This window comes from Perca fluviatilis, chromosome 18 (assembly GCF_010015445.1).
Source record: "Perca fluviatilis chromosome 18, GENO_Pfluv_1.0, whole genome shotgun sequence".
Taxonomy (NCBI): domain Eukaryota; kingdom Metazoa; phylum Chordata; class Actinopteri; order Perciformes; family Percidae; genus Perca; species Perca fluviatilis.
This window is the reverse complement of record NC_053129.1, coordinates 4,828,209-4,854,949: the sequence shown is the minus strand read 5'-3', so window position 1 is coordinate 4,854,949 and position 26,741 is coordinate 4,828,209. Positions and strand designations below refer to the sequence as shown.

The 26,741-nt window shown below is 41.3% G+C and overlaps 1 protein-coding gene across 2 annotated transcripts in view; it reads left to right on the top strand.

Moving 5' to 3' along the window:
* Window positions 1-1,866: 1,866 nt before the first annotated feature.
* The window catches only part of znf292b (zinc finger protein 292b), a 33,937-nt gene continuing 9,062 nt past the window's right edge, over window positions 1,867-26,741 (top strand). For both annotated transcript variants that reach the window (XM_039781455.1, XM_039781454.1), the window contains exons 1-6: window positions 1,867-2,145; window positions 15,734-15,888; window positions 16,064-16,142; window positions 16,481-16,616; window positions 21,589-21,791; window positions 26,088-26,224. In XM_039781455.1, the coding sequence (XP_039637389.1) occupies window positions 1,870-2,145; window positions 15,734-15,888; window positions 16,064-16,142; window positions 16,481-16,616; window positions 21,589-21,791; window positions 26,088-26,224 (986 nt within the window). In that variant the 5' untranslated portion in view covers window positions 1,867-1,869. The remainder of the gene's footprint in view (window positions 2,146-15,733; window positions 15,889-16,063; window positions 16,143-16,480; window positions 16,617-21,588; window positions 21,792-26,087; window positions 26,225-26,741) is intronic.

The following is a 26,741-nucleotide window of genomic DNA, read 5'->3' as shown; positions in this document are numbered from 1 at the left end:
AAACAATCAAGACTAATAACCATAGACTGTATATTATTAATGCGATGAAGTGTAAACGTACATAAGTGTCCTTTCGAAGACGGAATGACAGCTCTTCCAACGACCACTGCTATACCACTATAGTAGCTACATGCTACAGTAAACATGTCATCTTAGCTGGTAGTGTTGTTAAATTCTCTCCAATTCCGGGTCACATTCCTGCTGAAACATGTCCGATTGTGTAGTGTTTGGTTCAAAACCCTTTATCTGCGATTTTTGACCTTAGAAAGTGCTGCTTCGTTCCACTACAATCTAACGTTAGCATACTCTATTATAACTATTATGTAGCTAACGCATTAAAGTAATTTGTCCCCAGGGCCATACAACTCTACAATGCTTCACTAAAGAGAAGAGGAGAGAGAGACTTCTCTGCATATTCTGTCTGCCTCTCCTCCCTCTGCACCACTTCCACTGCCTCCTACAATAACAGTTATGTACTGACTGTCCACTGGCCCACTGTTTACTGTTTACACTGGCTATATTAGCCCATATATGCACAATCCCTCCCTCCCTCCTCCCACCAGCCTGGACTGAGGTCTAACATAACTTAATACATGAACAATGGCAGTAACCCTAATACTTCAAACCTCTAATATTGACTTTTGATCTCTTATATTGTCCATATTTAATGCTGGTCTCTAGACTTTATCCTCGCACTATTGGACCTATTTGCACTACCACCATGACACACACTCTCATACTGAATCACAGGGTCAGTCCCTGCCCTATCACTACAAGCGTCTCATGCTTATACATCCCTTAGTACATTCATGTGGATTTTTTTTATTTATTTAGTATTTTTTATTTCATTGTCCATGCTATTCATGTGGAGTTGCTTTTTTATGATCCTGTTAGTGATGTATGTGTATGTTGTGTGTGATGTCTTTAAGCTACTGGAACCTTGAATTTCCCCTTGGGGATCAATAAAGTATCTATCTATCTATCTATCTATCTATCTATCTATCTATCTATCTATCTATCTATCTATCTATCTATCTATCTATCTATCTATCTATCTATCTATCCTACAAAAATAGATTGTGCCTTTTGTCTGTCAATGCGTGAACATGTTCATTTAGGCTATTTCAATAGATGTTTTCAGTCAGTTAAGCCAAATAATTGGGTGACAAAAAGCATGCATATAGACTATTCATTTTACATATAGACTATTAATTTTACAGGCTAACAAATAAAGTGTGGGTAAACTCTTAATTTGAAAAACAATGAATGCATATCCTGCCAATCAGATTTAGCACCACCCACAGGGGAAAATCGGAATATCAAGTGGTTTTTCTGATTTCCGTGCAAGAACGGGAAAACCAAAAATCAAGTCATAATTTCAATTTTTCGTTTTTCTAAAAAAACGGAAAAAGGAGTTGTTTTCTCGTTTTTTCGATTTCATATGTGACAGCAAAAACAAATGAACAAACGGTACCTGGACCTTAAGACTTGGACATTTCAATTCAAATGGCAAACCTGAGATCATAGAAAACCATTCAACGTGTTTATGTGAGCCTTGTCAGGTTGAGGAGTCTGTTGTGCGTGTAATCATGGAGCGTAATAATTTAGATAATAAGTCTGTCTTTGTGATGTGATGTGTGTCTATGGGGTGGTGAGGTCCAGCGCTGCTGGTTTTCCTTTTGTAGCCTGTAAAAAGAAAGGCAAATGATGCAAGATCTCAAGAAGGCTGGAATTCATACAAACATGAATTAACCTGTCAAGTGGAGCAAACAGTGCAGTTATTTTTCTAAGAGAAAAGGGGTTAATGGATGGGGTTTAATCTCTGATCCACACTCCAACGCAGAAGGTGGCGGTCAAAGACATCTATGTATGGTGGCGGTAATGACCATGGTTCGCCCTGGTTGCATTACAACCCAAGAAGAAGAAGAAGAAGCCTACGTAGCTACGCGGTGGTGGTACGCGCTGGAGCTGGGTGTGAAGATGGCGGACGAGGAGGCCGAGCAGGACCGAAGTCCTGAGAACGGTATCAGTGAAACGATTAGGGAACTCCGACAACGGCTGCAAGAACTGCAAGAAGTCGTGGTTAGAGAAAGCGGCGACTCTCCAACCCAGTCCTCTTCTGAGTATTGCCAAGAGTTTTGTAAGGTGAGTTTCCTGTCACGTAATTGCCGTTAATGTTAGTCAACAAGATGGCCAACTAGCATTCACAATAAAGGTAGCGTTAACGTTACGTCCTGGATCCTGGATAACCCGGGGATGTGTTTGATCTTAGAGCTATGTAACCGTTACCGAATAAAACCCATGTGCAGTGGTTTAATTTGGGCTAACGTTAATCCGTTAATTAACGTTAGAACAAGTGGAACTCTCATCTGTCCGTTGGCATGGCTAGCTGAACTAGCTAGCTACCAGCTCACGCTAGCTCATAGCTAGCTGTGTCTGCAGGAGACACCGTTAGTTAACCGTAATGTTATTGGCGTTAGAATGGGGTAACGTTACTGCCTGCGGTAAGCCAACGTTAGCTTTAAGCCTTGTACGTTTAGTTACATGCGCGTGCAAGCGAGTAACGTTATCATTGTGTTGATTGTCCGTGATGCTTACGTCGTTCTCGGGTCTAGCTTTGTAATGGGTTTGGTCGGTTTGGTCGGCAGTGCCCCACATTTTGCGGTCAACAACAACATAACCTTTTTGAGTTAACTACATTTATGTGAAATGGCAAGTTAGCGAATTTTATACGTTTACAAGAGAACAGGAAGGATTTGAGTTTTTTTGTGTTTTGTGTGTACGTGCCAAATAGAACGTACGCTTTGCAGAAGAGGCACGCCGGTTTCCATCACAGCTGCATACTAATACAAAAAATACAATAACATGCATTACAGCCAGTGTCCCTTGTGTGCACAATTAAGTTGGAAAAGTGATGTGTAACGTTATAGCATATTGTGACAGCAAATGAGCTTACGGGGAGGGCACGTCTGCACCAATCATCTGGGCTCCCCATTTTTTGGAAATATGTCCACTTCTTCCAGAAACGGAGCAAAAAAGTAATACATAGTGTTTGATGGAAAAATACAAATGTAAAGTCTAATCTACAAATATATAATCTAATATACAACACACAGGTGTAAAAAAAAAAGTAATTAATTATTGTAATAAGCAGGGTCATATGGAGGCAAGGCAATTTTAATGTAGTGTTAATTTTGTCACCTATTTTTAATTTAGTCTTAGTTTTGTGCCAAACATTTTTGTTAGTCAAGTTTTAGTCGACTAAAAGTCTTGCCATTTTAGTCAAAACATTTTAGTCTTTTTTTTAAATTTATTTCTGATAACCATTTCAGTCAAATAGTTATAAAAATAAATAAATTATATAAAGTTATATAAATATTGAGCCTCTTCCTTATTTCACCAGTAAACGACAAAAACAACCACTGCATTGGAAAAGGATATTTTACAATAAAATAAATGCAGCACGAAACTGGCGAGGTGTATTTCAGGTGAACGCAACATATGTGTTGTTTTTCAGACAGCGGCAGCTACAGACGTACGTCTCGTGTTGGAATCCTACATAGTGAAATAGAGACAAACCTTTACACCGTTTAGCTGTCAGCATTGTAACCCTTTTATATATGTCAATGATTGTAACCGTGTTTACTCCAACTGCTAGCTAACGGTATGCTAACGTTACCTGCTGCCAAGTGTAGTGTTAACTAGCGCCCCATGCAGCGATGTTTCGGTTGACTCTAACGTCCGTTTAGGAGCATCAGAGAGAAGCGCAGGCATTTAAGTGGCACCAAAATCTGCATTGCTATTCGGTCCGGTAGATAACGGTCGTTAGGGCACCTGTCGGTGCCGTAGCACCGGGTCTCGGTAACAGCTGAATATTCTATCTCATGATGAAAAAGTAGAGATGATTGTAGACGAAAACTAACTAACTAACGTTGGGCTACTATAAACATTAAGTAGGCTAACATTAAGAAGCTAACAAACAATAAACATCGTTAAGAAATAATAAAGTCCGCTGGCTCTGCCAGTAGAGCCAGAGATCAAAAAGTGGCTGATGTTCAGCCTCCGTGGTACATAGGCAAATCCCAATCCCCTGGCGGCACATGCCATTCACTACAGCTGCATTTGCCGGTGGCTGATGGCATGTGCCACTTTGGTACAGCGGCATAAACCGATTCCCCTGGTGGCACTGCCCTATGTTACACAGTGCCAGAACATTTTTGGATCTCGGCGTCACTCTGCTCTGCATTTCCATGGTGTTTGCTTACTTGATATAACATTAAACTGCAGCATTATCCCACCACAGGATGCCATTGCATTGTACATTAGTCTTCCTCTATAATACCATTCAAATTTTAATTTTTTTGTACTCAAATATTTAATGCTCACATGCTCTGTTATTAATATATGCTACACTACTGAGGCTTATGCATTGTTGGTGCCACTATAAGCATGTGGTTGTTACATGTTCTGTTTACTAGAGGGACTTCCAACATCAGCCTGGCCTTGAAGGGGATCTACGTCACAGCGCATAGCATTTCCCACACACTGCTCTTATTTTATTTTTATTTTTTTACTATAATTTTCCACCACGAGCATACAGCGACATACCCAAACAGAGAACTCTGTAATGAAACATTATCTAACAAGTGTATTGAAGCGGCTCTGTTGTAAAGGCTAACGGTGCTCGGTTAGCACAATGACATGTGCTAATCACATGTGGGTAGGCCAAGGTGAGAAGAGGGAGATTGCTAACTTTAGCCAACATATTTATAAAATATATATATATTTTTTTACTATTCAAATTATATTTGATTTTTCAGAATTCGTCCCAACAGCCCTATTGTACATCACTCTTGACAGTCAATTTCACGTGACTAGCTATGTGTGTCTGCGCACACATGCACATTTAAGAAGACATACTTTATTAATCCCGCTGGGGGAACTTATTTCAGTCTGTTACAGTTAGAGGTGGGCGATATATCGTTTAGACGATAATATCCAAATTGTTGTCTGGACGATATGCAAAATTGGGATATCGAATATTTCATAATTTGTACAATCCGACCCCTCCAAACATGAAGAGCTGAAAGAAGTTAAAGAGAAAATAAATAACGCACACTATAACCTTCTTCTAAACAATTATGTGTAGCGAGTTTAATACTGTAGGGGTTTGTTTGACTGTATTTTTTTTGTACAAAATCACGATCGTCCCGCAAGAGAGTAAGCTGCTACTAGTTCTTACCTGTGTGTTATGACGTTCACTCATGTCAGCAAAGATGGCGGTGCGCAATTGTGCAGCGGCTCTCCTGTCGGTGTATATTTATACAAGTACGTACAGCCACATTGAACTAATCAATACAGGACCACGATACAACACAGCTGTTACGAGAGCCTTCCAGGCGGCTCATAACATCCCGGAGGACATAGCCTGACCGAGCCCTCCAGGTTGTTGTCGGCACTAGCACGCCGAGCTAGCTATCTACCGCGCAGAATGAGAAAATAACTCCGGCGACCGCGGAGGGGCACGACTATATTTTGTGCACAATGAATGGAGTACCAACTGCAGGATCGTTGCCCAGCACGGCTCACCTGACCTGGAGCCCTATTGGTAATATACTGACCATTTTATTTACTATGAAAACGGCACACTGCCGTCTACATAGTCCCCGATGCTAACGTTAGCACAAGTTTGGTTCACTGCTAACCATAGTGATAAAACTGCAGCGCAATCACCTGGATACGGGATACAGGGGACTTTAACAAGGCGTCCTTAAAGTCTGTTCCCCTCCAGCTTTCTCCCAGCATGTAGATTGTGTTACTATAGGGAAGAACACACTAGACCATGTATACTCTAACATCAAAAAAGCACACAGAACTGCACCTCTCCCTCACCTGGGCCAGTCAGATCACATCCAACTCCTGATCCCAGCATAAATCCCAGTCAGAAGGACTATACAGCCAAGTAGGACTATCAGAACCTAGTCTGACCCGGCCCTGTCCCAGCTCCAGGACTGCTTCCAATAAGGACATGGTTGTGTGCAATAAGTTTACAGAACAGAGCCCTTTGTTTATTGTTATGATTTTATCTTGCTTGTACATTTTCCTAAGAGAACCCCCGAAATAGCCTCCAAACAGGGCTTCTTTTAACTTCTAGAAGGATTTCAAAAATATCGTCTGAATATCGATATCGAGATATGGAAAAGAATATCGAGATATTCATTTTTGTCAATATCTCCCACCCCTAGTTACAGTACACACAGGCCTGAAATACACATATGCACAGGATACATGCACAAATGGAGAGATATCAGAGTGAAGGGGCTGTGGGTGCCCGGAGCAGTTGGGGGTTCGGTGCTTGCTAGGGGTGAGGAGAAGAAAATCGGAAATTGTATGTATTGGGATTTTTGTTTGTTTTTTAAATTGATTATTTTCCCTAGAATCGCTATTTTATTTATTATATATGGAGGAGGGGGCGGGGAGGTTGTTGTGTGACGTCCTGTTGTCTTCTTTAACCGCCCAACAAAGCACAAGTAGACTTTATATTTCACAATTGCTGTTTTCAGTCAGATCGTTGATACATTTTGACGTTTCCGACCGCACTTGAAGGCAGCTTATTTCACAGGGAGAGAGAGAGAGAAAGAAAAGAGGAGTGAGACATAGCGAGTGCTTTTGTTGTTGCAGGAAACCTTCAACTATTTCACAAAGTTCAGTGCTTGTTTTTTGTTTTAGCCTCGTAATGTTTTAAAACTTTCTTGTGGCAGCGATAAAGGCAGTTGTGTTTTCTGTTTACTGTACCAAACTCTCTCACCGCCTCAAACCATAGCTCAAAACACACTGATAAGTCTGATCGCCGGTTACATCATTGGCGTGACGTGGGGTTGCGTTTCTCCAAAAGTTGAGGGCCCACTGCGTTTGAGTGTCCCCCCTGCAGCAAGCCCCGCTGCAGCCTAAACGCGCGTACTCCCATTCAACATGAATGATAAGACCTGCGTTTTTGTCGGATGGCCGAAGCAGGTGGTGTGAACGCAGCCTAACCCAAACTACTCTGGCAGTGATTGTCCTAAAGAGAAAAATATGGAAAGACACCCACAATGAACAACTGGAACGGTACAATTTCTCGGGCGCAAACATTTAGGACCAGTATCATTGATAACTCATTGTGTATGTGTTGTCCATCTGCATCAAGCTATAGGCCTAACAATTCTCACCGTGCGGAGAGAGACTGTGAAACAGTTGGATCACTATGGAGAGGTGATCTTATCGATCCGTGTTTCCACAGTGTTGACGTCTAATTATCCTTGTCATAACTACCAAAATAAAAACAAAAACAAAACGCAGACCCTGCATCAGCACATTTGTGAAAGGCCAGTATGTAAATGACACATGTTAAGACCCCGACGAGCATGTAACGTTACACAATTAGCGTTTTGTGTGATAGGAATATGTAAACATATGTTAGCTAATGTGGCTTACTAGGTGTAAAGACAATTTAAAAAAATATATTAAAAAATCTGTATATTGAAAAATTTTACCAACCCTACCTTTTTATGACAATGTCAAATTGGTTTTGTGGGTTAGTGAGGATGCTGACTGTATATGAAACTAAGCAATTAATTCATTTAGCACCCCCATATACTGTAGCCGGAATGAACCAAAGTTTTTGCCGCTCAAGTTATTCGACTGTGAGACCGACAGTCAAATTGGGCTCCTTAAATCGAAAGGTCGACTATTCTGGGTCAACCCTAGTAATTGGAGTATGTTTTAATAGGTTTGGACTGTATTTCTTCTTGAGTGTTTAAAAGTGTTAAACAGTATAGAGCCTTGAGGGAGACACTGTGGGTGGAAGACCATGAGTGTGTAGGGTCAAGTTAAGACCTCTGAAAAGCAATGAGCATGCTGTAAACGGAGCTGTCTATGCTCTTGGCAGGGTTCCTTTCCCTGCAGGCTGCTCTCTCCTACAGCTTAACAAGACTGCATTTGTTTTTCTGACCAAGGTCAGTATGACTGTTCATAATGACTTGGATGCTTCAAGCAGGAAAATGTAATGGAACCAATCTAACCATGCCTCCATTGTGTGAGGGGGAAAAAAACTTATTGCATATTTTCACAATACAAAATGTAAACCTCCTAAAATTGTGGAGTATTTTTTTTTTGTTTTTTGTACTTCAGCAGAATGTGACTAATCATATTGTATGTATAGTGCAAGCAATACACGCATACAAGTTAGTCAAACTAATCCAGTAATATGTGCTTGAGATTTGAACATCTCTGGGTTGAGAAGATGTTCAACCAGAGGGGAGAACACACTGGACTGTCTTTATTTTAACATTGTTAACCATATAGAGCTCTTCCACTGCTGCACCTTGGACAGTCTAATCTTTTACTGCTTTTAACCCCAACCTTCCCGCCCGTTTTATAAAGAAACACCAACCCACCATTAAAGCAGTTAAAACCTGGCCAGAGGGAGCATCCCTACAGCTGCAGGACTGCTTTCAACGCACTGACGGGAGTCTGTTTTCCACTCCGGACCTAAAGGAATACACATAAATTGTACTCTTCTACATCGGGAGCTGTGTTGAGTCTTTCGCCATCAATAAGTGCATCTGTGTATTCCCAAACAGGAAGCCATAGATGCATACCTGTCAAGTTTTGGATTTGAAAATACGGGAAATTTTCCGGCCCCCACCGCGAGCAGTCCCACCACCCCAACCAAGCTCCAGTATCCCTTACATTTTAAGACAGGTGTACAAGAAAGCTAAAATCACCACTTGATGGAGAATGCTGAAAACCTTTACAATTTATAACATTGCTTGTCTTTACGTTTAGCTACATTTTCATTTCATATTGCTTTTCTTTTACAGTTTTTCTTTTCATTTCTCATAACTTTTCTTTACTCTTTTAGTGAGTTGTTGCAGACTTTGCATTCTTTAAGACTGTTTTGGAAGGAGTGTATTTGTGGGCTGGGCCACAGTGGTTAATTTTACATGAGTGGAGCGCAAACAGTTCTGTTGTCTAACGTCATCCTATTCTCTGTAACAATCTTTCGTACCATGCTAAACACCCTTTCTGAACTTGCATTGCTATGGGGAATGCATAGTAAAGCCTTCATAAGTTTTGGCAACGCACAGTCTCTGTCGTAGCGTCCATCATCCGTCTGTTTTTTTTTTCCCTGCGTTGTCACTCATCATCTGACCTCACACACTAACCTCGCGACAACTGCCACCTACAGTACCTGTAGTAGGCTACTGCAGGTGGCAGTTATCACGAGGCTAGTGACGGAGCTCAGATTGGGAATGTTTTTTTTTTTTGTTTTGTTTTTTTTACTCCGCTCGGGCCCGGGCTATTATTTTTTAATAATGCAGGTTAAAATACGGGAGATTTACGGGAGGACGGCGGGAAAGAAGGGTAAAATACGGGACTTTCCCGGCCAAAACGGGATACTTGACAGGTATGCATAGATGACAAAGGAGGTCCAACTTCTCCTGAGAGAGCGTGATGCAGCTTGTATATCTGGTAACAAAGAACAGTACAGTGTGGCCAGACATAACCTCAAAAGAGGCATTAAAAACAGCAAAGGCAGCATATAAGGAATGGATTGAGGGACACTTTAGCTCAAAGGACCTGGCATGTGTGTGCAAGGGCATCTAGCATTTAACCAACTTCAGGAGGAACAGAGACCCACTGACAGGAAACAGTGCATCACTGGCTGAGGGACTGAACCACTTCTTAGCCCGATTTGGAAAAAGGACTGGACAACGTTGGTTCACCCCAGCTGGACACTGCTGACCACTCGTTTACCCTGCAGACACAAGAGGTCAAACGAGTTCTGAAAGCTGTGAATGTCAAGAAGGCAGCAGGCCCGGATGGGATCCCAGGGAGGGTTCTCAGGGATTGTGCTCACCAGCCCACAGAGGTTTTTACTGACATCTTTAATCTCTTTCTGGTGTATTCAATGGGGGCTTGAGAGGGAAGAGAATTCAGAGTGGGTGCGTTGATGACGTTCTATCATGCGGCTCCTAGTGATAACGAGAAATTTCTGCCGATAAGAGCCGACTCCAATATCCTGTCTGCCTCCTGCACATTCCAGAGAGAGAGGACCAACGTTAGTGTTAAAATTTAAGTTTTACGTTAAATAGGACATTTAAAACAATTTTTGTAATGTGTCGTGATGCATATCATTTAAAATACATCTTTATTTAGGTTATAGCTATCTATCGTTATGTCTCCCGTGGTATTGGTTTGCCCTCTTATGGTCATAATGCGCAAAAATGGATATTTGAATATATTTGAACCTCTTCTTTTTTAAATTATGAATATTCAAACGCCATTTTTGTCCAATTTTGACAGCCGTCAAGCAGACCCACATCCGCTCTCTGAACAACTATAGACCAGTAGCACTGACACCCTTCATTTTAAAATGCTGTAAAAGTGCTGTCAAATCCACCCTTTCCCTCCGCCTTAGACCAGGACCAGTATGCATACAGGGCAAACCGATCCACTGAGGACATCATAAACGCAGACCTGCATACTGCACTAACGCACCTGTAGCAGAAGGGAACAAATGTTAAGATTCTGTCTGTGGATTACAGCTCTGCTTTTAATTTAATACTGTCGTCCCCAACAGGCTGGTCAGGAAACTAAAGGACCTTTGGTCTCATAAGCAGCTGTATCTGTGGATTAAAGACTTTCTAAACAGCCCACAGACGGTGAAACTCGGCCCTCAGCACAGGTACACCACGAAGCTGTGTGCTCAGCCCCGCCCCGAACGGTGTGCAGTGAACACCCTGATGCTAAACAAAAAAATGACAAAGGAGCTCATCATTGATTTCAGGTGGGCTGTAAACTCAACTGTAGAGGTGTAACGAGATCTCGTGAGATTAAAACGTTACGATATTTCTCGTCAAAAGTTGTCTCGGACTTCCGGTTAGAGTTAAATGGAGTAGACGCACTAAGTGAGAGCTCCGGTAAACTACATTTTTACAACATTCCGCCCTCTAACTTTTACACCAGAGAGGCTTCAGTTTATTTTTTACTCGTCTCTCATTTCTTTAGAAAAGTATAGTCTGCTCTTTAAATGGCTTCAAAGGGTATAAAGTCGAGCAAAAAGGAGGGTGCTAACGTTAGCTTGGAGGCTATAACCGCGCTACTCGAGCAGCACCGAGAGGCACTAGCCATCGATTTATTTTTCTTTTTTTTTCTTTGTTTGGTCAGCTCGACTCAAAGTTAGATCAAATTAAACTTGCATTGGAGGACTGCGATACACGCGTCTCGTCCCTGGAACTTTCTGTGGATGACCTGTGTCGGCGACCTTGAGAACATTTGTTCTACTGTGCGGAGTGACGACACTAAGCTAATGGCTAAAGTGGCCGACCTGGAGAGCCGAAGCCGGCGACCAAACATACGCGTCCTCGGTTTACCGGAATCCACTGAAAGCGGGCGCCCAACTGAGTGTTTCTCGGATTCACTGCGGGAGGTTTTTGGGAGCGAGCAATGGCCAGCCCCTCCAGAAGTCGACAGAGCCCATTGCTCCCTAAATGCTAAGCTGACACCCGGCCCAAGACCACGGCCAGTTATTCTCCGCCTGCATCGGTACCAGACGAAGGATCTCCTCATCAGGGAGTCACGGTGGAGAGGGAAGCTCGAGTTTCGCAGCAAACCAATTTGGATTGTGGAGGATTACAGCCCTGAGGGGGTTGTCACTGCCAGTAACACTTTAGCAATATATTTAAGCACATTATTTTAGACTAGTCACTTTCAATCTGTACTGACCTGTTGCTTTGTCATTTGGTTCATTGTATCTACAGTACAGTTTATTTATTATGCATGGATAGACACCTTTAATCTAGTGAGCTAGGATGTCAAAGATTCATCATAATCATCCTGTTAAAAGAAGAAAGGTCTTTTCTCATCTCAAACAACTCAAAACAGAAAGTCTTTATGCAAGAAACTCCTATTTGAAGCTCGGACAATGGCAGTCTCCTGTCAGGTTGGGTGGGGCCGGGGTTCCACTCTTCCTTTCAGGCTAAAGCCAGAGGAGTTTCAATCCTTATCAATCCACCAGCCAGAACATTTCCTTTGTGCCACATTGTGATCTCTGACAAGTTTGGTCTGTATATAATTGTGGCTGGAAAATTCTAGAATACCCTAGTGGTATTTGTCAATGTATGTGACCCTAATGTTGAAGATGTAGTTTTTTTTCGAGTGGTTATTTTCATTACTTCCAGACCTGAAAACACTCAATTTTACTTGCCGGTGATTTCAATTATTGGTTAAACATGGAATTACAGTCTATCCATTCACTTATTGTGGATTAACATTGTGACAGGCTGATACTGACATATGCTCACTGGCAGTGATTTGGGAGGGATTATATTACTTTCTTTTATTGTTGTTTGATGTGTGGCATTTTTATTTATTCCTTTCATATAACCTGTCATAAGCTGTCAAATTGACAGCTTTGCATGTTGTTATACTGCAAACTAAGAAAGAAAAAAAATTGTCTCAGTTGGGCTACAAAAGTGCAGAATTACGTCTGTACTAACCAGGACAAATGCACGTTAAATCAATCTGTGCCAAATTTCTGTACCTGAGAGCGTGCAAGCTTCTCTGTCCTCTGCATCTTTCACAGAGAGCGGGGCTCAGCTCACACACACACACACACACACACACACACACACACGCAGAAAGTTACATTTGCCTCTACAGTGTCGTAAAGTCGCAGTGAGTCACGGCAGTTAATGTTTACTTCCAAGACAGACCGGTTTTCTCTATTGCCCTTGTGACTGACTGACAGGCACAAGACAAAACCATTCAAATGGCCTGGTGACAGACTGACAGGCTGAGGTTGTGGGGCAAGCCAAGGGAACTTTATTTCTATAGCACCTCAGCAACAAGGCAGTCCCTCTAGGATTTTTTTTTTTTTTTTTTTTAAAGATTGTTGCAGCCCAAAATGTCTGATTTTGCAGCAGCTTTTGTAAAAATTTTTAATAAAAGTTGCGATGTCTTTTGAATTCAAGGTTCCCCACAGATTAGGAAGCAACTTGTGGCGGTGGGTGGGTGTTGCCCCGTGTCACCGGGGGGGGGAAGAGAGACTCAGTTGGATGCTGTCCTCATCTCCTACCAACACTGCAGCAGCGTTAGCATGTAGGCTACTTCCACAATGCGTATTCATGATTCAACCAACTCTTTCTTGTCGGTTATTGGCCGGAACACTGTTTGTTATGGTTCGTGGGGCAGGTTGGCGCAGTTTGTTTTTGTTGCCATTTGTGGAGCCTGGGCTGTCTACAGAGACGGCGTTTTTTTTTTTTTTTTTCAGGCAGCTAGCAGATAGTGAGGACATGTTTGCTGTATGTGACAAAACATGTAGCCTAAAGAAACGTAGGGACGGGTTTGGGAGGGGAGAGGGACGCCACAATTATTAGGTCTGAAGAGGTCAGTAATGCAGGAGAGAAACCATCCAAGTTTCTGGCATAATCTTTCACAGCACTCATTTTTCATTTTGTGATTTTCGACTTAATAAAGACTATTTTCCAGTCATATTTCATTGTTTAAGTTTTCTTTTAAAATAGTGTTAAAAACTTGTCTCGTTCTCGTGAACCCAATCTCGTGTCTCGTCTTGTGAGCGGAGTGTCTCGTCACACCCCTACTCCACTTCCCTGGTGAAAAAGGCAAAACAGGTACTTCCTCAGGTCACTGAGGACTAACTGCTAGTCTTTTCTACTGCTGCTCAGTGGAGAGCGTCCTGACGTACTGCATCACAACCTGGGATGGCAACTGTTCAGCGGCAGACAGGCAGGCTCTCCAGAGGGTGGTTAATGCAGCACAAAAAATCATTGGACTCCCCCTGTCCCCCCCCGGAAGACATAAACGGGTCTGGCTGCCACAGCAGAGCCTGCAGGATTGTTAAAGACAGTAATTACTCTGCTGCCCTCTAGAAGACGCTGCAGGGCCACATAATGCTGCACCTCCAGACTAAGGAACAGTTCTTACCCCACAGCTATACACAAACTGAACTCTCACCCATCCCCCCTCCACCACCACAATCATTTTAACAATGTAAATAACTGCATATGCACTTCACCCAATTTTACAGCCCTTTTATCTTTTCCTTTATTTTTTTTATTTTTTAAACGGCTATTTTTGTATCTTAATGTGAGTATGTTTGAGCAGAGTGAATGGGAACAGTTTTCTTTTATGAGGGACAGGTTAATTTCGTTGTACGTTAACATGCAATAACAATAAAGGCGTTCGTTCAATCAATCAATCAATCAATCAATCAATCAAGACCCTTTTCAAAGGGACAGTTTTACCCCATAATCAAAAATTATGAAATATATCCGGAGTGGGGGCTTGATCACCTGCCCTTTTTCTTCCTCAAGAGAAAGTGACCTTTCTTCTGGATGCATTTATGTTTATTAAAGAATATAGCCTATATTACTGTTTGCACACAGCTTCCCTGTCAAATGTATTTATTGATTAAAAAATCTAAATATCAGGTCGGGAGATGAGACTTTGTCGAGCTCTCGCTCTCTCCGTACACGAATACATCAGTTTTGGAGGGAAATGAATGAAGAACACCTTGCACATTGCACACACATTTCTGTGATTATATTGAGTATGTAGCCTAGAGCAACATTGTCTCCTCAGCCAAATAGGTGAGATAGGCAGTGCAGAAGGCGCTATAAACTTTTTATAAACCATCTACTCGCTATAAATTTAGGCTACTTGCAGTAAACTCACTATAAACTAGGCTACTCGTTATGAACTTTCTACTGGCTATACACTTTCTACTTGCTATAATATTCACTCTAATAATCTCTCTATTCACTAACTCTCCTGACTCTGACTCTCCTACTGCAACAACCCACAAAGGCATGCCCTGTGTAGCTAAGTATTTGAGGGGCAGGGGGCTAAGATTACTTCTACAATTATTAATTCATATAAATTGTTTGTTTCAATGTTTTAAGAAGCTTGTGGACATAGTGGCAGTTTTTACAAGCACAGTTTTTTTTTAACACCAAAGTCAGGGGGGCAGCTAGGGGGAGGGGGCAAGGCCCTACAGTGTGGGGTCAGCTGCCCCCCCTTGCCCTCCTGTAGATCCGCCCCTGTCTGGGTGAATAGATTATTTTGTTGAGTTTTATTTGTTTTAAAGATTATTTTTGGGGCATTTTAGGCCTTTAATGACAGGACAGCTGAAGAAGTGAAAGGGGAGAGAGAGGGGGGAATGACATGCAGCAAAGGGCCGCAGGTCGGAGTCGAACCCGGGCCCGCTGCATCGAGGAGTAAACCTCTATATATGGCCGCTTGCACTACCAACCACTATCCAGGTGCTGTTTTGTTGAGTATTTATTAAAGCTGTTGAACAATTTTGCAAAGGAAATAAAATCAGTTAAGGCAGTCAGAGTTGTGTTACTATATTTAACGTTTTGTTTAAATTGCAAATAAATAATTTTTTTTTCTTCCCTTGAGCCCCTGCCACCCAATATGTCTCTGCACGATAGAGAAGAAGATAAGGCGACGCTACAATAAAAAAAAAAAAACTGCACTGCGCACCATCCAAAATCCTCTGTAATAGATGGCACTCATTTCTTTGTCTTTTCAGCCCGATGGGCATTATAGCTTGTGCTTAACCTTCTGTTTTTATTTTCAAACTGCTGGCAAGAGATGTCTGTGCAAACAGGAGCTGTGTAAATTGTTGTTTAGTAAGTGAATGATTGTGTTTCCCTCTCTGTAGACACTGCTGGAGTATGCAGGCCGTTGGAGGATGGAGGAAGAGCCTTTGGTGCTGGTGGAGGTGTATACAGTTGCACTGCTGAGTTACGCCCGGGCCTTTCCATACCTCTCAATGCAGTGTGAAAATGTTTCTATTGTGGTTGAGAGGCTCTCGCTGTAAGTACTATTAAAGATGTGATTAAGATAGAAGGTTAACCCCTGTAATCAACCGTCATTATACCTAATGCAACCCTGTCAAATTATAGCTCTTTATTAATTCTATCAAAGTTTCAGCACTCAGGTTTAATGTGTAGACAAACATGTTTTTGTTGATTGCCTATTTGTTTTGCAGGAGTTTTGTAGAGCTTTTGCTCTCACTGAAGATAGACGTTCCAAATGGCTTATGGAGGGAATTCAAGTCATCTGTGCAGGTAAAGCTAACTCTTCTAAATAAAAAAAAAAGAAAGAAATGAGGATATATTTAAAAAAAATTGACACAGGGAATAACACTATATAAATACTGCTCCTTTCCTTCAAATACTTTTGGTCAAAATATCTGTGCTTTTGAAATGTCCACAACCTGTGTTTGCTAGGTCTTCAGAATCATGTCACGACTTCAAACTAGATTTACCCATCATATACAGGGATCATGGCCTTAAGTTAAACTAATTAAGTTTCCATAAACTTGATTTTCATTTAACATTCAAAACCTTGACTAAATAGACAAACTTTGGTCACTCAAGTCATACATTTTTCCTATTGTTTACAGTTTTCTAACAGTAAGATGCAGGAGAATGGAATCACTCAGCTGTCCCCGCTCTCTGCTTTGGGCCACTATGATGGTGTTTGGACTAACAGGATCCTTCAAGGCCTTCTGTCCAACGAAAACCTACAGACTGAACAAGGTGAGCTTCTGCGCTGGTGTTTAGAGTCCCTACACGGGTTTGTGCGACAGTTTTTCAGATTCTAAATAAGGGAGTTTGTGTGTTTTTGTGAGTATCTCAGTAATGGAGTGGTATAGCAGTATAAACTGTCATATTGTTAAAGGTGCTTTTCTGTATATTCTGTCTTATCTATAATGTTGCAAAATTGGATTTTTATGTTAAACGTGGCCAAAGCTTCAAATAACGGGGTAAACCTATTTCAGTGAAACCCACTTGTGTGGGAGTACAGCTGCGGCAGCCTTGGCCAGCATGAGAAAAATAAAGTGTTTTTTTTTAACCTGTTCTAGTAGAAACACGAAATTGAAGTTTGAACCTGAAAATGGGTCTCCTTTTAAGAATTGTGACGATGTGTAATTTTCAAAAATCAATATTGGAACTAAAGTTTTGTCAGTCCAACTGAAATTAAATAGAATTTCTTTTTTCTGCTACTGCATATATATCCGCTCTGTAAATCGCATGTTCCTTGTTCTCATTTCAGAAAAACCATAGGGAGAAATGTATTAGGTTATATTTTTAGTTTTCATGATGGCTCACCCTAGTTTTGCATTACTTTGACAGAATACAGTTAGATATTTGTCTATGTATGGGCTCAATCGGACTTTGCACAGACTGTGTACTCGGGAGCTGGCAGGGTAAAAGGTGTTTAATGTCAGTTCCAACTGTTTTGGACATTTGTATTCTTGGTCGGTTGGATTTGTTTACACACTTTCTTTAATTTAAAGAATCGCGACGAGACGAAACCGACTTAGAACGTTGCAGTAGTCTGAACCGGCCTTGAGGCTCACCGAGCATCTGCAAGCACAGTATATGGTCCAGCGACCTAGAGAGTGAGTGAAGAGAGCGAGCGCCGTTAAAACAAAGCAGTGAATCAGAGAAATAAAACGTTTTTTTGCCGTTCCATTACTAGAAATGCAGCTGTAGCAAGTATCTCACTATCACCAATGTTATCCACATTCATATTTAGACGCAACAATTAATATCCAGCTACAGAAATGTCGGAAGTTAGGATGGAAGTACAAAGAGTTGTTGTGCTATGAGATGATACACCGTCGCATTGGTGTAAACAGGCAGGTTTCAGAGTGTTGCAGACCGGCGCGTTGCAAGTAGCTGTACGTTTACACTCGTCTCGTCCAGAATCTTTGGTCTGAACTGGACTTTACGGCGCTGTGACTATGTCAAATCAGGCTCTTGCGATCAAAAAATATCATCATATCATAGAATATTCAACTATTTGTGGTGACCTAGTATTTATACCTAATAAGCCTATCCTTGTTTGATATTTTCACTTTCTTACTAAATTAATGCTATATTTATTTTATGCATTGTTGTGAACAGAATCCTAAAAACATGGAAAAATCTATAAAGATAACTAGGCTACTAGGCTGCTAGGCTAAAATGATCCCAGACTAGGGTAGTTAACGGCAGAGTGATCGTCAAAGTCTGATTAACGTCATTGTAGTATGCAGTGTCCTGATTGGTGGAAAACGCTTGCAGGAAGAAAGCCCTGTTGTCAGGTAAAAATGTCACTGTCAAAGAGCCTGAAGCAAAAAGTTGATGTGGAAAGCTGCAGCTTTAATGAAGAATGGACTGATAAGTACGTGTTCATTTTGCCGACTTTCAGTAACGCTAAACCTGTAACCGGGCTGGGTATGTGCTCTCCCTGTGGAATGTTACCTGCTGTGAATGCTCGAAATGCTTATGACCAGAACGTATTTTTTCCAGTTTGCATTTTCTGAATTCATTATTATTTGCAGGCCGGACTGAAAGCTTTGGCGGGCCGGATGTTGCCCGCATGCCACCAGTTGACGATCGCCGGTCTAGATAATTTCATAGGTTCAGTGCCTGTGTTGCAGTGTGTTCGAGTAGTAAGGTATATAGTCACAGAAACCAGTCTTCACCAGTTAAGAGTTGGTATGAGCTACTTTAAATGCCATCATGTTTTGGAAGGAGCATTGACTATTGATAATCAATGTACTGTTGCATCTGGGTCTTGAATAGAGCATGTTATTCCAATGTCATAGTGATATAAATCCTTCTGAAAATTGTGCTTAAGTGATAAATTTTTTTCTAGTGTTTCTTAAACAAAATATTGTGCAGTGGTTACAGATATCCATGGCAACACCAGAGGCAGAGGCATTTTGGGGTTTGTTTGATAGAATGACATCAGTTAATGTAGATCATTATTTTACATTTTCAGCTTAGGTAGACAGATCTTTTAGCTAGCCTGATATGCTGGATAAGGCTCAGAGGATGCATAAGATGACCATAAGTTCTAAATTGCAGAGTTTCATTAGCTGCAGAGGGGAGATTAAAAAGATTCTTAGGCGATGGGGAGTTGAGTCTACAGCCTGCGCTTCTCTCTGATGCGCTGAAAACGGACATTGGAGGGAACTGAAAAATCACCACACAGGACGCTAGTTAACACTACACCTGACAGCAGGTAACGTTAGCCTACCGTTAGCTAGCAGCTGGAGTAAACACGGTTAAAATGCTGACAGCTAAACGGTGTAAAAGTCTGTCTGTATTTCACTGGAGAGGATTCCAACATCGAGACGTACAACCGTCTGTAGAGCCGTTGTCTGAAAAACAACTCAGATGTTGCGTTCACTTGAAATTGGCCTCGCCAGCCTCGTGCTGCATTCGGAGTTGTTGTAAGTAGTTGTAAGTTATAGTAGTAGTTGTAAGTATCGTTTTAGCACCGTGAAAATGTTGTTTTCCCTTTTTATTTACTTCTTCTCGGCGGGGGGAGAGAGAAAATTAGTACACAGCCTGTTACTTTTACTTTCACATCAAAATTAGTTATCCAGACATGGATCCATGTCCATAACTTCATTAGGGTGCTTTTGCACCTAGTTGGGTTTCTGTAAGAATAACAATGTCTGGAGTTTCACTCAAACACATTTACAAAGTCCAATTTTGAAAGCAAGCTCCTCATATTTAAAGAGCCCCTATTATACTCATTTTCTGCATCATATTTGTACGCTTGGTGTTTACTAGAATTGGTTTACATGCTTTGATGTTCAAAAAATGTTCTTTTTCATCATTGCATAAATTTGTCAAAATGTGCTTTTTAAGACTACAAAACTACAATTTAAAAATATTCAGCACATATATTTTATTTTTATACACTGAACATTCCCGCAGACAACAAAGCACAATATCATTGAATTGATAAAATATATTTTTTTTTTTTATTTGGCCATCTTTTAGCCTCCCCCTTCTTGAATAGTCTTTATTAGGCCTATAACTGACTGCTGAAAGAATGTAACCTACTCCGTACGCCTACAAAAAAGTGCATTGAAAAAAGTGTGGATGGTTCCACAACAAATAAAAGTTCTAGACATTAGCCTACTTCTTTAGGAAAAGTGTGAGGTTCATAAAAGTAGCTTCTCTGCTTTCTCACATGAAAGTTGGTTCCTCGTTACGAGAGTAGCATTAGTTAGAGCCAGAATGTCAAGTGCGTTGAGTAACGAGAGTCTGTGGTGCGGGGAAAGACAATGTAATGTGAATAAATGGTGAACAATAAAACAACACGCTTCTTAAGACACGGTGGCATTATCTGTTGTCAGTTCTGCCGCTTCCCAAACCTGGTCTAGGAGCCCGAAACTGGAAAAGTGATGCACTCTTCTCATCAATGTGATGCAGCGCTAAACCGTCTTTCGTTGTCGGTGCTTGTGAATGGAGCAGAGAAGTACCTAGGATTCTAATCGTTACATTTGTGTTTGACAGTTTTAACTGCTTCCACACTGCTGACATGTTGCATTTATTTATAAAGCATGCGTACCTCCCACTCTACGCTGGTTGCTATTTGTTTGCGTCATCAAAAACGTAATTTAAAACGTCAAATACTTATTTTCGTAACAATCAAGTATCAAAAACTGAGGAGGACACTCTGTTGGATGCTGTCCTCATCTACTACTCTTTCTTCAATGCCTAACTAATCTTTCTCTCCCAGTGACCCTGTCTTTCTGCTGGAGCAGCACTGGTTGAAGACTGAAAATATTGTAAACAAATTAATAATATAACTAATTCCGCTGGTCGGACTGTTCAGCTCTGTCTGAGACTGATGCCTCCGGTTCAGGTTGGTGCCTTTTTCAGTCGCGGAAAATACTTTTCAATACTCATCTGGATTGAAGCAGCAAACATTCAGTGTAAGAGTAAAACAAATATGACATAACATTGTTTATAATAAGTTTGTTTGAGTCACAGCTGCTACATATAGTGTTTTGACCACGACAACCCAACTGCATTTTACCGCAAACTTGCAACTAGTTAACTTTCTAAAGCGGGCGCAATCGCCTGTTTGCCAAGAGTCGGGTCAGGACTCCAACATTAACACACTAACAACATTGTAGTCAGAATATAAAATACTTTTTGTAGCACTTTTTAATGTGGGATTGGGTAAAGCTGTTGAATTTCGCCAACGTTTTGTGTGTGGTTGGGGGTGTGTGGTTTTTTTTTTTGTGTGTGTTTTTTTTTTTTTTTTTGTTTGTGTGGGGGGGTGTGTGTGTGTGTGTGTGTGTGTGTGTGTGTGTGGGTGGGGTGATGTGTGAAAGGGTGTGTGTGTGTGTGTGGTGGGGGTGTGTGTGTGTGGGGGGGGGGGGGAAATGCAGCTGAACCAATACACTGCATGTTTTAAATGGCGTTAAAGAAAATAATAACTAAATGCAATATGTGGCCACCGGTGTTGATTGTGTGGCACACCGCCACAAATTAGTCTGTGTGGGAAACACTGATTGTTGAAGTGAAATGTCATGTCATCCAGCATGCAGGATCAGATGATACACTGGGGTGGTTGTGTAGAAGAAAATATGACAGTGCCAAGCATTGTCAGCATTTATTTAAATGGATGGGTGTACTCTTGTTGCACATGTAAATAAACCATTAATAAAATCTGAAAAGAATTTCACCTATAATTCCCACTGATTTTCAGTTGAAGAGTTCCTGGTGCAGGAGGGGCTGGTGCTGTTGGAGATGAGAGTGAAGCAGCTGATGAAGGAGACTCAGCTGGGCAAGGCTGCACTGCTGGCAAAGGCATGCTCGGAGTGCCCTGCCTTCCAAGGGAAGGGACCTTTCAAGCAGATGTACCTTGTCTGCCTCTGTGCTACCTCAGAACAGGACCAGCTGATGGATGAGGTAAGTGTAGCTGGACAGTTGAGTTTACAGACTTGCATTTGTATATGATAAAAAAATACACATGACAGAGTAGGGCTGGGTACCGAACGTCGATACTTTTATGGTATCGAAAAAAAATTCTTTATCTTTCGGTGCCAAATTTCGGTTCCAAAAGCGTCTGAGCGCGTAAGCGCAAACTTATCTGTCCTCTCTGCATATTGACACAGAGCGGAGCTCCGACCGACACACACGCATACGGAGAGGTGCGGACGGAGTAAACTGTCTGCAGTTTTGTTGAAGTCACAGAGTCACGGTTGGTTTCAAGTGTGGTTACAATTTTTTTAAACACCGTGTCAACGTGACGAAGCTAAGGCGTCGCGTGGTGCGTTGACGTTACACTTCCTCTTACAAGCAGCCACAACGGTGGTTTCTCTGCCCTGATGACTGACTGACAGGCTGAGCTTGCAAGGCAAGGCACTTTTATTAATGTTACTCTGAGTGAGCAGTTTTACCAGAATTTTTTTGTTTTGATAACTGTTTTGATTCACAATTAAGGTGGAAAATAAAAGCTTTGTGTAATGTATTTTTGTTGATGTTGAAATGGATTTTAAAACATATGGTATCGAAAAAAGTATCGTTATCGAAATTGGCACCGGATCGAAAGATTCTGAACGATACCCAGCCCTATGACAGAGCTTGGTAAAGTGTATTGAGGATGTAATAACATGTAGTCGAGCTTCACATTATTAGTTGAATCAAGCAGAAAAAAGGTGCCGACTGCTAGGTTTCATTTTTGGAATTAGCGGTGAGAGGAATACATCATGGACATCAATTGTACTAGCTGCTGTCTGTGATTCATCTGTCCATGTGTGCGTTTTATAAACAAGTGAGTGGACTGAGATGGATGGATAGATGGATAGATGGATGGATAGATGTTATACTATTCACATGTCCTAGCTTTGCTAGTCCCAGGTCCCTTTTACAAAATATATTTATTTGAAGGTAGGCAATGCTTCTTTTATAGAATTGGCTTATTTTAATTTATAATAGGAAATTCATTGGTTTACATTGAACAAATATTAAGTGTATCTGATTGAATCGTACCTCATCAAATCGCACTGACTCGATCCGTAACATGTATCGTCCCTGAACCGTATCGTAGCCCATGTATCTAGATACGCAATGGATCATCTTATAAGGGACAGATTTACACCCCTATCAAATGTATAAATATATACAGAACTTTGCTTGTAATATATTCCTCATCCACAAGATGGCAGACTCCACAACAATTTGTGAGACTATCCACATAGGATGCATTTCTCTTGAAAAATTGATATACACTCACCGGCCATTGTATTATACTTCTTTCACACCAATGACAGGGGTCGGGACAAGGGTTATCTGACCTGTCTTCAACCTTCCTTTTGGCAATTCAAACCAAGCCAGTCAACACGGGTTGATCCCTAGCCACAACAATTCAGATACGACCTGGGTCACAATCAGGGAGCAATGCATAAATGGACTGCATGTTATATAGGGTTTTTCTAGGCATGACTACTCAAAGCACTTTTACATAGAACAGGCACCATTCTCTCTCACACACACACACACACACACACACACACACACACACTCACTCATACCCTGGTGGCCGAGGCTGCCATACAAGGTGCCACCTCGGAGTCAACTTGGGAAAACGGGCAGAGCGGTGAACATCTGGGCACTTTCGCCACGGTCAGTGGACTTAGCTCATTCGGCTGTTCTAATTGGGAATGAATTGAACTGCTCCACTGCTGTTGTTGAAGCTGCTTGTGAAAACCCAGCGTAAAGCACAGTGAAACAAAATCTGTTTTGTGCAGTGAACCTTTGACAACAGTTTTTTTTTAATGAACACAAGACCATGACGAAAAAGCAATAGAACTAAACAATAAGTATCTTGACAAGTTTCTATCTTTGACAGTTTGCCATCACTGCAGCCATGATTTAAGTTAAATTAAATTTGAAGGTCAGTTTAAGAAGGTATTAATTCTTTTAATATTTCAACACATATCTTATGTCCTTACGTGCCTGCATGGTAAACATTTCAACTGGTTTGGAATTTACTGTGTCACAACAAATGATTATACTTGGTCACTTTTCACATTTTCACCAATGTACTTTAAACCCTTGGAAGGTCACTGTAATAATAAGTTACAGAAAAAAAAATCATTTTGATTAAAATAAGATCAAACTACTTCGTTATAGTTTTCCAAACTAGTGCTCCAAACTTACCTGCTGATTTACTGTTTTGGTTCCTATTAAAATGTTTGCGTAACTAGAAATTTTCCACAATAAAATGTGGGGAAACGCTAACTATAGGCACTCCTCAAATTGATCTGAAAGCTCCACAATCCTATCAAAAACACCCACAGAAAACACATTAAGATTACTTCATTCACCGCTTTTATTGCCATAAGTGTATCATGAGAAATGCCTTGATGAAATAATCAAAAGGCAGTTGGGGTCTTGAAATAAAATCCAGAGTCCTCCTTATCTGAGACCACGACAAGACAGAGTAAAAATGCGGTCGATCCCGAAACGAGCCCGAGGCCTTCAGAAAGTGGTCTCGCCACCTCTCTCAGGACAAAGACCAATCTTGAGTACAACCCTGGTTAACACTTTATTTAAAGCTATATTGCGCAACTATTTGATATTTATGAACCTACGTTACATTCAAGTCATTGCCAAATTAGTTGATACAAAGCTAATTAAGCCTATCCGCTCCACAAAACTCTATATCTCAGTATTGCTACGTTTACAAAGTGGTGTAGTCCATTGACTTTCGCGCGCAGAAGCTCTAGTGATGCGTTTTACGTCACAGCTGACAAAGGACAACAGCAGCGTTGAGCTTTGGAGACGAAGAGGACATACAAATTACAAGATAATTACCTCTTCTATAGATGTTGCGTTTGTCCTTCTTTCACATTTAATTACTGTACCAGACTTTGCATATTATCAGTTATTTGCATTACATGTATGTTCTTCACCATATGGTTGCCTTGTGCGTCATATCTTTTTGTTTGTGTCGTATCCTTTCTACATTTGGATATTACACATGAAGACGGGTAAGATTTAGCCCTTTCCATTGAAAACATACCACAAGAAAATATGCATTAAACTTTAACCAGATCCAGCAATTGGCCCTGAAAAATACTATTCATAGGGTCAAGGTGTAATAGATACTATATACAGTACAAAATAGATAAATACTGTATTTACTGCAGTCTATTTAATGGTATATTAAGTGATGTTAATCCAATACACTTTGTCATATGGTCACCTAGCTCTCTATTGTCTGTGTGCACTGGGAAAAAAAAATCCAGTGTTAATACACATCCCTGGCTGTATAAATGGAAGACGAACAGAAAGCAGTGCACGAGCCACAAAACACTATTTCAGCCAATCAGCATCATGCAGCGTCAGTTGATGGTAGGGGGGGAGGCAGCATTTGAATGTGCCAGCTGGCCAGTAGTTATCTGTCTGTTAATCTGGGGGGTGGAGTTTCTGAAAGGAGTGTTGTATTGGTTTGTCAGTTGAGTACAAACATCAAAAATCATTGCACAGCATCGCTTACTACACCTTTTTAAAAATAGTGATGCTGCTAAGTCCCACGTTATACTTCACATGCTTATGTGTACATAATGTGAAACAGCCATGCTGTGTGTGCACAGTAATCCTTGCAACCCCCACCCCAAAGCTTAGTACTTCTAGGAAGTACTACCCTCCGATCAGGGGCTTTTTGGGGGTAAAAAGGCCCTGAAAAGGTCCCCAGAACTTAATTTAGATCCTGGTCCCTGCCGTTGGACAATGAGTTCTTCAAAAGGTTCCTAGTCTCTTGGGTGATTTCCTGCGGCTATTGTCATGTTCTAGAAACCAGTTTGAAATTATTTGAGCTTTGCAACAGGGTGTGTTATTCTGCTGTAGGTAGCTATCAGAAGATGGGTTCACTGTGTTCATAAAGGGATGGACATGGTCAGCAACAATACTCAGGTAGGCTGTGGTTTAAACAATGCTCAATTGGTACTAAGGTGCCCCCAAGTGCACAAAGAAAATATTCCCCACACCATTAAAGCACCACTACCACCACTAATCTGAATCATTGACCCCATTGACAAAGTCTACATGCCTAAATGTATTGAGTTGCTGCCATGTGATTGGCTTATTAGATATTTACACTAACGAGCAGTTGAACAGGTGTACTTAATAAAGTGGCCGGTGAATATATTGTTTTCCATTGAAATCTACTGACTGTATACATGGCATCTATCTGTACAGCTTTCAAAGGAGGATTGCCGCGATGCATTAGAGATGATCTGCAACCTAGAGTCAGACGGAGACGAGAGGGCAGCTTTCAGCTTATGCTCAGCCTTTCTGACCCGACAGCTTATCCAAGGAGATACATACTGTGCTTGGTAAGAAAACACAAGCCACCCCATTTGAATCACTTGCATCATCATCAGTATGTAGTGTTCTTGACCCACACTCAGTATCAATTGCTGTTCTTCTATTATGTGTTTGTCATGGTGTTTTATTCATAAATGGGGTAGTAGTTAGAGGCCGATGGTCTGTATGAGTATATCAATAGATATTCAGTGATGTTGCTAAGTATGTGTCCTGCGTCTGACCCATGACAATTTGAAACAAAGCTTTAAACTCACTCTTGTCCAGAGGACATACCCGTGGTAAAAATAATGGTAGGGATGGTTAGCTCACCTGGTTAAGCGTGCGCCCCGTGTGCAGAGGCTCGGTTCTTGCTGCATCGGCCGCAGGCTCAGTTCTTTCACACACACACAGGCTCAGTTCTTACACACGCGCGCGCACACACACACACACACACACACACACACACACACACACACACACACACACACACACACACACACACACACACACACACACACACACACACACACATGCGGCTCAGTTCTT